This window comes from Heptranchias perlo, chromosome 36 (assembly GCF_035084215.1).
Source record: "Heptranchias perlo isolate sHepPer1 chromosome 36, sHepPer1.hap1, whole genome shotgun sequence".
In the NCBI taxonomy this organism is placed as follows: domain Eukaryota; kingdom Metazoa; phylum Chordata; class Chondrichthyes; order Hexanchiformes; family Hexanchidae; genus Heptranchias; species Heptranchias perlo.
The window spans coordinates 929,698-941,600 of NC_090360.1; the positions used below are offsets into that span (position 1 = coordinate 929,698).

The window sequence follows — 11,903 nt, forward strand, 5'->3', positions numbered from 1 at the left end:
ACATGGCTGTGGAATAAGTGAGGGGTGTTATTATTGGTGTTGAAAAGTGGAGCAGACATAGTTTCAAAGGATCTTTTAGCATGAGCGCGATTGGTGACCAAAGACTTTTTTATTTCTATAAAATATACATGTCTATTGACGCAGGTTTTTCTATAATCCGTTGAATGTCTCAAAACAAGAACCAGGCGTCAAGAGTAAATTCAGCAACTGAGGTACAGCGAATGGACAGTCCTGGGTTTGTAAAGAGACCTGATCATTGAGCGAGTACCGACCTGTCCCCCTCCGCCTGCCCTCAGACCCCTTGCTCTGGGAAAGTGCAGAGTGGAGACTAAACACGTCCCACCGGGAAGGAAGACCGACCCGGGGCTGGATCCCCGGGTAGACCGTCGAGGGTTTCCCGCCCATCACCGGGAGTGAGCCTGGGCTGGAGAATCGGGCTCAACATTTACTATCGAACCCACAAAGTGCAGCTGAGCCGCCGCTCGGTCCGAGGCGCATTCGGGGCTCGCGTTCTCTCCGGGTTGAATCACAGTCGCCTCCTTGCTGAATGTCCAAGGAGATCGAGAGAGTCCTGGAGCTCAGTCCGGATTCCCGGGGTCACCGGAGCGGACACTCCACCTGATTATCGCCGCACTCAACACACCCGGGGACCGGGTCCCGTCCACAGGTCCCTCCGGCCGGTCACTGGCCCCCGGCTCCGGCCCAAACTCCAGTCCCTTTGGCCCGGTCACTGCCGCCCGCCAGAGCCGCCTCCCCGGGCTGGCCGCTCCTCCTCTCCAGCCCCGGGCTCGGTGTCCGGGGTGCCGCCGGGTGCGGGAGCCGCTGTGCCGGGTCCTGTCCGCAGCTCCTCGCTCAGGGCCCCGATGTAGATTTGCGCCATCTGCAGGGTCTCGTACTTGGACAGCTGCCTCTGGCTCCTCAGCTCGGGGATGACGCTCCGGAGCAGGTCGAAGCCCGCGTTCAACCCGTTCATCCGCCGCCTCTCCCGGGCGTTGGCGGCCAGGCGCCGCCGCTTCTGCAGCCCGCCCACGGCGCCCTGCTCCCGGCCGGGGAGAGCCAGGTACTCGGGGCAGCTCCACCTGCCCGGGGCTCCGGCTCCGGCTCCGTCCCGCCAGCTCTCTGCGCTCTCTACTCCGCCCTGGGCCATGCTGGGGCGCCGCTCCCGCCGGGCGCAAAGTTTGGCGAAAGTTCCGGCAAAGTTTGCTGGATTTTAAAGCTGGTCGCGTGTGAGCAGCCAATGGGAGCAGAGGCTGTATCCCGGTCGCGTGTGGGCAGCCAATCGCTCGGCTCCATCACAAAGGGTCCAAGGAGCTCATTTAATTCAGATTATCTCCACTTCAATAAGGACAGAATTCAAATTAATCGACTGGACAAAAGGCGCTTTCTGTGAAGAATGGTTTACAAGGAAAGGCCTTAAACAAGGGGCAACATCACAGAGGGCAGTGCCTGAGCGGTCCAGTGTCAATGTGCAGTCAGCCGCTTTGCGCTGGTGAACTTGCTACAGGTCAATTTAAAAGAGCAACACCGATTGCCCGTAAAAAGTCATTGACATAACGAGGCAGCGCGGCCCCGCACCTTCCTCCCCCTCCTCAGTGCGGAGTCCGACCTGGAGCATTACCTCCGGTACCTGATCCAATTGTAAATTCTTCATACCTGAGCCTAGATAACTGTCATAACTGCAAAAAAGTCAGATGGGTTTTACAATTAGAAGCATCCAATACAAACACAAAGGGAAGGCTAAACCACTGATTGGGCTCAAGTTCGCGTATTATGTCCGGTTTTGGGCTCCTTAATTTAGAAAGGATCTCATGGCCATGGAGATGGTAGAGAAGAGATTTATTAAGATGCTACCAGGGATGAGAGGGGGTTAACTTTGGGAACTGGTGAGAATAATTGGGACTCCTTTTATAGAGTAGAAAAAGTTAGGAGATCTGAGAGAGGTGTTCAAAATTAAGAGGAGTTTTGAGAAGCTAAATTAAGGTGCGTTAGGGTCAGGGTTAGGGTAATATATAATCAACAAAATAAATGAAGGGAGAGGTTTGGAGAATTGTTAAGACATAGAATTCTGACCAGAAACTGTGGTGGATCAGAATCCATAATAGCCTTTAAAAAGAAAGTGGATAAATATTTGAAAAAGAAAAAAAGGTAAGGAATTATTAGATTAATAAACTGCCAGTCAATGAAATTAAGGGTTGTCACTCACATTTTACTCTTGCCGGTTGTGAAATTATCAGAACCTTTCAGCTGATTACAGAGTTCTGTTCCCAGGTATTCAGTTCTCTCTATATTCTATGTTGTGAGTTAACATGATATTGAGGAAAAACTTTACTCTGACAAGTGGTTTTCTCAGTTAAGGTTTGGGCGACTGTTTCAATGCAATCTGCGAGCTGCTCAAGGACCGGTGAGCAGTTCCACTGAAAATAGATTTATATATTTAGCAAAAGCTATTCATTCTGTTCAAAGTGATTAAGAATGTTCCAGAATATCTCACCTGTCTAAATAAACGCTGCAGATAAACACCCACTTAATCCCAACCCAACGGCATGGGTTGTAAAGAATAGTTAGTAAAACTCACTGATACTGTGGTTCTACGGTATTAACAAACCAGACCTAAAGCTCATTGCCTGTTTTTTTTAATATTCGTTCACGGGATGTGGGCGTCGCTGGTGAGGCCGGCATTTATTGCCCATCCCTAATTACCCTTGAGAAGGTGGTGGTGAGCCACCTTCTTGAACCGCTTCAGTCCATGTGGTGAAGGTTCTCCCACAGTGCTGTTAGGAAGGGAGTTCCAGGATTTTGACCCGGCGACGATGAAGGAACGGCGATATATTTCCAAATCGAGACTCCCAACTGCGCAGCGCTCTGTTGAGGGGCAAAATCAGAATAATAGTTTCATAATAGCAAATAACTGTTAATGTTCTTCAGAGAAGTCTGGGAACCACTGACATTTCAGAGAACTCTGAGCCATGAAGTGACTCCAGAGAGAGACATTGAGATACATGCAGACAAAGAGGGAGAGAAACACACACACAGACAGAGACACTGAGAGAAAGACACAGAGAATCATAGAAGTTTACAACATGGAAACAGGCCCTTCGGCCCAACATGTCCATGTCGCCCAGTTTATACCACTAAGCTAGTCCCAATTGCCTGCACTTGGCCCATATCCCTCTATACCCATCTTACCCATGTAACTGTCCAAATGCTTTTTAAAAGACAAAATTGTACCCGCCTCTACTACTGCCTCTGGCAGCTCGTTCCGGACACTCACCACCCTTTGAGTGAAAAAATTGCCCTTCTGGACCCTTTTGTATCTCTCCCCTCTCACCTTAAATCTGTGCCCCCTCGTTATAGACTCCCCTACCTTTGGGAAAAGATTTTGACTATCTACCTTATCTATGCCCCTCATTATTTTATAGACTTCTATAAGATCATCCCTAAACCTCCTACTCTCCATTGAAAAAAGTCTCAGTCTATCCAACCTCTCCCTATAAGTCAAACCATCAAGTCCCGGCAGCATCCTAGTAAATCTTTTCTGCATTCTTTCTAGTTTAATAATATCCTTACTATAATAGGGTGACCAGAACTGTACACAGTATTCCAAGTGGGGCCTTACTAATGTCTTGTACAACTTCAACAAGACATCCCAACTCCTGTATTCAATGTTCTGACCAATGAAACCAAGCATGCTGAATGCCTTCTTCACCACCCTATCCACCTGTGACTCCACTTTCAAGGAGCTATAAACCTGTACTCCTAGATCTCTTTGTTCTATAACTCTCCCCAACGCCCTACCATTAACGGAGTAGGTCCTGGCCCGATTCGATCTACCAAAATGCATCACCTCACATTTATCTAAATTAAACTCCATCTGCCATTCATCGGCCCACTGGCCCAATTTATCAAGATCCCGTTGCAATCCTAGATAACCTTCTTCACTGTCCACAATGCCACCAATCTTGGTGTCATCTGCAAACTTACTAACCATGCCTCCTAAATTCTTATCCAAATCATTAATATAAATAACAAATGACAGCGGACCCAGTACCGATCCCTGAGGCACACCGCTGGTCACAGGCCTCCAGTTTGAAAAACAGCCCTCTACAACCACCCTCTGTCTTCTGTCGTCAATCCAATTTTGTATCCAATTGGCTACCTCGCCTTGGATCCCGTCAGATTTAACCTTATGTAACAACCTACCATGCGGTACCTTGTCAAAGGCTTTGCTAAAGTCCATGTAGACCACGTCTACTGCACAGCCCTCATCTATCTTCTTGGTTACCCCTTCAAAAAACTCAATCAAATTCGTGAGACATGATTTTCCTCTCACAAAACCATGCTGACTGTTCCTAATCAGTCCCTGCCTCTCCAAATGCCTGTAGATCCTGTCTCTCAGAATACCCTCTAACAACTTACCCACTACAGATGTCAGGCTCACCAGTCTGTAGTTCCCAGGCTTTTCCCTGCCGCCCTTCTTAAACAAAGGCACAACATTTGCTACCCTCCAATCTTCAGGCACCTCACCTGTAGCTGTCGATGATTCAAATATCTCTGCTAGGGGACCCGCAATTTCCTCCCTAACCTCCCATAACGTCCTGGGATATATTTCATCAGGTCCCGGAGATTTATCTACCTTGATGCGCGTTAAGACTTCCAGCACCTCCATCTCTGTAATATGTACACTCCTCAAGACATCTCTATTTATTTCCCCAAGTTCCCATGCCTTTCTCAACCGTAAATACCGATGCGAAATATTCATTTTGGATCTCACCCATCTCTTGTGGTTCCGCACATAGATGACCTTGTTGATCCTTAAGAGGCCCTACTCTCTCCCTTGTTACTCTTTTGCCCTTTATGTATTTGTAGAAGCTCTTTGGATTCTCCTTTGCCTTATCTGCCAAAGCAATCTCATGTCCCCTTTTTGCCCTCCTGATTTCTCTCTTAACTCTACTCCGGCAATCTCTATACTCTTCAAGGGATCCACTTGATCCCAGCTGTCTATGCATGTCATATGCCTCCTTCTTCTTTTTGACTAGGGCCTCAATCTCCCGAGTCATCCAAGGTTCCCTACTTCTACCAGCCTTGCCCTTCACTTTATAAGGAATGTGCTTACCCTGAACCCTGGTTAACACACTTTTGAAGGCCTCCCACTTACCAGACGTCCCTTTGCCTGCCAACAGACTCTCCCAATCAACTTCTGAAAGTTCCTGTCTAATACCATCAAAATTGGCCATTCCCCAATTTAGAATTTTAACTTTTGGTCCAGACCTATCCTTCTCCATAGCTATCTTAAAACTAATGGAATTATGATCACTGGTCCCAAAGTGATCCCTCACTAACACTTCTGTCACCTGCCCTTCCTTATTTCCCAAGAGGAGGTCAAGTTTTGGCCCCTCTCTAGTCGGGCCATCCACATACTGAATGAGAAATTCCTCCTGAATACACTCAACAAATTTCTCTCCATCCAAGCCCCTAATGCTATGGCTGTCCCAGTCAATGTTGGGAAAGTTAAAGTCCCCTACTATTACCACCCTATTTTTCTTGCAGCTGTCTGTAATCTCCTTACATATTTGCTCCTCAATTTCCCGTTGACTATTTGGGGGTCTGTAGTACAATCCTATCAAAGTGATCTATCCCTTCTTATTTTTCAGTTCTACCCATATAGACTCAGTGGGCGAACCCTCGGATATATCCCCTCTCACTACTGCCGTGATGTTCTCCCTAATCAAGAACGCAACTCCCCCTCCTCTCTTACCTCCTGCTCTATCTTTCCTATAGCATCTGTACCCTGGAACATTGAGCTGCCAGTCCTGCCCCTCCCTTAGCCATGTTTCAGCAATAGCTATAACATCCCAGTCCCATGTACCCATCCATGCCCTGAGTTCATCTGCCTTGCCCATCAGACTTCTTGCATTGAAATAAATGCAGTTTAATCTAGACTTCCCTTGGTCTTTGCCCTGCTTTCTCAGACCATCTGTCCGGTCATGTTTTGTACACTCTCCCTTACTGCCTTTTGTTTCTGTCATCACTTTACTTCCCACTGACTTCCTGCATCGGTTCCCATCCCCCTGCCACATTAGTTTAAACCCTCCCCAACAGCACTAGCAAACACTCCCCCTAGGACATTGGTTCCAGTCCTGCCCAGATGCAGAGAAACACACACACACAGAGACACTGAGAAATACACACACAGACACTGAGAAATACACACACACAGAGACACTGAGAGATACACACACAGACAGAGACACAGAAATATACACACACAGACAGAGACACTGAGAAATACACACAGATAGAGACACTGAGAGATACACACACAGACAGAGACACTGAGAGAAACACACACACAGACACTGAGAAATACACACACAGACACTGAGAAATACACACACAGACACTGAGAAATACACACACAGACAGAGACACTGAGAAATACACACACAGACAGAGATACTGAGAACTACACACAGACAGAGACACTGAGAAATACACACACAGAGGGGGACACTGAGAAATACACACACAGACAGAGACACTGAGAGAAACACACAGACAGAGACACTGAGAAATACACACACAGACAGAGACACTGAGAAATACACACACAGACAGAGACACTGAGAAATACACACACAGACAGAGACACTGAGAAATACACACACAGACAGAGACACTGAGAGAAACACACAGACAGAGACACTGAGAGAAATACACACAGACAGAGACACTGAGAAATACACAACAGACAGAGACACTGAGAAATAACACACACAGACAGAGACACTGAGAGAAACACACAGACAGAGACACTGAGAGAAATACACACAGACAGAGACACTGAGAAATATACACACAGACAGAGACACTGAGAGAAATACACACAGACAGAGACACTGAGAGAAATACACACAGACAGAGACACTGAGAAATACACATACAGACAGAGACACTGAGAGAAACACACACAGACAGAGACACTGAGAAATACACACACAGACAGAGACACTGAGAGAAACACACACAGACAGAGATACCGAGAAATACACACACAGAGACACTGAGAAATAACACACACACAGAGACAGAGAAATACACACAGACAGAGACACTGAGAAATTCACACACAGACAAAGACATTGAGAAACACACAGACAGACAGAGACACTGAGAGAGATGCACACACAGAGACACTGAGAAATACACAGACAGAGACACTGAGAGAAACACACACACACACAGAGACACTGAGAAATACACACAGAGACACTGAGAGAAACACACAGACAGAGACACTGAGAAATGCACACACAGACACTGAGAAATACACACACAGAGACACTGAGAAATACACACACAGAGACACTGAGAAATACACACACAGACAGAGATACTGAGAAATACACACAAAGACACAGAGAAACACACAGACACTGAGAGAAAGACACACACAGACAGAGACACTGAGAGAAATACACACACACACACACACACACACATACACTGAGAAATACACACACAGACGGAGACACTGAGAAATACACACACAGAGACACTGAGAAATACACACACACAGACACTGAGAAATACACACACAGACGGAGACACTGAGAAATACACACAGAGACACTGAGAGAGATGCACACACAGACGGAGACACTGAGAAATACACACACAGACAGAGACACTGAGAAATATACACACAGACAGAGACACTGAGAGAAACACACAGAGACACTGAGAGAAATACACACCGACAGAGACACTGAGAAATACACACACAGACAAAGACACTGAGAGAAACACACAGACAGAGACACTGAGACATACACACAGACAGAGATACCGAGAAATACACACACAGAGACACTGAGAAATAACACACACACAGAGACAGAGAAATACACACAGACAGAGACACTGAGAAATTCACACACAGACAAAGACATTGAGAAACACACAGACAGACAGAGACACTGAGAGAGATGCACACACAGAGACACTGAGAAATACACACAGACAGAGACACTGAGAGAAACACACACACAGACAGAGACACTGAGAAATACACACAGAGACACTGAGAGAAACACACAGAGACACTGAGAGAAACACACAGACAGAGACACTGAGAAATGCACACACAGACACTGAGAAATACACACACAGACAGAGACACTGAGAAATACACAGACAGACACTGAGAAATACACACACAGAGACACTGAGAAATACACACACAGACAGAGATACTGAGAAATACACACAAAGACACAGAGAAACACAGAGACACTGAGAGAAAGACACACACACGCAGAGACACTGAGAAATACACACACAGATGGAGACACTGAGAAATACACACACAGAGACACTGAGAAATACACACACACAGACACTGAGAAATACACACACACATACAGAGAAATACACACACACATACAGAGAAATACACACACAGACACTGAGAAATACACACACAGAGACAATGAGAGAGATGCACACACAGACTGAGAAATACACACACAGACACTGAGAAATACACACACAGACACTGAGAAATACACACACACAGACACTGAGAAATACACACACAGAGACACTGAGAAATACACACACACAGACACTGAGAAATACACACACAGAGACACTGAGAAATACACACACACAGACACTGAGAAATACACACACAGACGGAGACACTGAGAAATACACACACACAGACTGAGAAATACACACACACACACTGAGAAATACACAGTCAGAGACACTGAGAAATACACACACAGACGGAGACACTGAGAAATACACACACAGACAGACTGAGAAATACACACACACAGACTGAGAAATACACACACAGACACTGAGAAATACACACACACAGACACTGAGAAATACACACACAGACACTGAGAAATACACACACACAGACACTGAGAACTACACACACAGAGACACTGAGAAATACACACACACAGACACTGAGAAATACACACACACAGACACTGAGAAATACACACACACAGACAGAGACACTGAGAAATACACACATACACAGACAGAGAAATACACAGACACTGAGAAATACACAGACAGAGACACTGAGAGAAATACACACACACACAGACACTGAGAGAGATGCACACACAGTCAGAGACACTGAGAAATACACACACAGACGGAGACACTGAGAAATACACACACAGACGGAGACACTGAGAAATACACACACACAAAGACACAGTGAAACACACAGAGACACTGAGAGAAAGACACACACAGACAGACACTGAGATAAATACACACACACACAGACACTGAGAGAGATGCACACACAGTCAGAGACACTGAGAAATACACACACAGACGGAGACACTGAGAAATACACACACAGACGGAGACACTGAGAAATACACACAGACTGAGAAATACACACACAGACACTGAGAAATACACACACAGACACTGAGAAATACACACACAGACACTGAGAAATACACACACAGAGACACTGAGAAATACACACACACAGACACTGAGAAATACACACACACAGACAGAGACACTGAAAAATACACACATACACAGACAGAGAAATACACAGACACTGAGAAATACACACACAGAGACACTGAGAAATACACACACAGACAGAGACACTGAGAAATACACACACACAAAGACACAGCGAAACACACAGAGACACTGAGAGAAAGACACACACAGACAGAGACACTGAGAGAAATACACACACACACAGACACTGAGAGAGATGCACACACAGTCAGAGACACTGAGAAATACACAAACAGACAGAGACACTGAGAAATACACGCACAGACAGAGACACTGAGAAATACATGCACAGACGGAGACACTGAGAGATACACACACAGACAAAGGCACTGAGAGAAACACACACAGACAAAGGCACTGAGAGAAACACACACAGACAAAGGCACGGAGAGAAACACACAGACAAAGACACTGAAACGCACAGACAGAGACACTGAGAAATACACACACAGACACTGAGAAATACACACACACAGACACTGAGAAATACACACACAGACGGAGACACTGAGAAATACACACACACAGACACTGAGAAATACACACACACAGACACTGAGAAATACACACACAGACACTGAGAAATACACACACACAGACACTGAGAAATACACACATACACAGACAGAGAAATACACACACAGAGACACTGAGAGAAAGACACACACAGACAGAGACACTGAGAGAAATACACACACACAGACACTGAGAGAGATGCACACACAGTCACAGACACTGAGAAATACACAAACAGACAGACACTGAGAAATACACACACAGACGGAGACACTGAGATACACACACAGAGACACTGAGAAAGACACACACAGACGGAGACACTGAAACGCACAGACAGAGACACTGAGAGAAACGCACAGACAGAGACACTGAGAAATACACACAGACAGAGACACTGAGAGAAACACACAGACAGAGACACTGAGAAATAACACACAGACAGAGACACTGAGAGAAACACACAGACAGAGACACTGAGAAATAACACACACGCAGAGACAGAGAAATACACACAGAGACACTGAGAAATTCACACACAGACAAAGACATTGAGAAACACAGACAGAGACACTGAGAGAGATGCACAGACAGATAGAGACACTGAGAAATACACACACAGACAGAGACACTGAGATATACACACAGACAGAGGCACTGAGAGAAATACACACAGACAGAGGCACTGAGAGAGATATACAGACAGAGACGAGAGAGATATACAGACAGAGACACTGAGAGAGATATACAGACAGAGACGAGAGAGATATACAGACAGAGACACTGAGAGAGATATACAGACAGAGACACTGAGAGAGATATACAGACAGAGACACTGAGAGAGATATACAGACAGAGACGAGAGAGATATACAGACAGAGACGAGAGAGATATACAGACAGAGACACTGAGAGAGATATACAGACAGAGACACTGAGAGAGATGCACACACAGACAGAGACACTGAGAGAGATGCACACACAGACAGAGACACTGAGAGAGATGCACACACAGACAGAGACACTGAGAGAGATGCACACACAGACAGAGACACTGAGAGAGTTGCACACACAGACAGAGACACTTAGAAATACACACACAGACAGAGACACTGAGAGAAATACACACACAGACAGAGACAGAGAGAGAGTTGCACACACAGAGGGAGAGACAGGCAGAGGGAGACACACAGAGAAAAAGAGTAACGGATAGAGACGGGGTCACCGACAGACCTCTAGGACACACCGATATTCATTACAACTTCCTTTAAAATTTCCCAATAATTTATTCAATTACTAATTAAAGAGGAAGGATGGGGGAACATGAAAGGAAAGTTTGAAAGTGCGCAGAGAGAGAAAGGGAAGCGAAGTGAGAGAGAAGCCGGGAGACGGGGGAATGAACCAGACCAGAATGGCCCGTGTGTTGTGTATCGTGACTCGGAGATATTGAACTGAAATTAACATGTAAAAGTTTTGTTTTGCGGGATCCAGGTTTTTAAACAGCATTTTGTTATTTGAACCCTATTTTCGGGGAAAGGAAACTGCTTTAAGTTTCAGATATTAACTCAAAACCCCCCAAGAGGAGTGTCTGGCGCGCTGTCACCCATCTGCCCGGGTCTTGGTTTCTAAGGTTTACCTGATCTAAGCGGCGTGCCGTGAGGAGCTGAGCACAGACCCCACCCCTAGCTGGCAAACAGCCGAGATGTTTCATTTCAAAGCACCAACGGCCTCATATCACAGCCCATTAAGAAGCTTCACTGGGTTCTTAGTGAAGTGCACGATTCTACTAAAGCCAAACTTGTCAAAACC

At 45.9% G+C, this 11,903-nt stretch overlaps 1 protein-coding gene across 1 annotated transcript; it reads right to left on the bottom strand.

Moving 5' to 3' along the window:
- Window positions 1-90: 90 nt before the first annotated feature.
- On the bottom strand, window positions 91-1,234 carry LOC137303938 (transcription factor ATOH1-like). Its single transcript, XM_067972345.1, has one exon. The coding sequence runs from the start codon at window positions 1,145-1,147 to the stop codon at window positions 728-730; it is 420 nt and encodes a 139-aa protein (XP_067828446.1). The 5' UTR covers window positions 1,148-1,234; the 3' UTR covers window positions 91-727.
- Window positions 1,235-11,903: the final 10,669 nt, after the last annotated feature.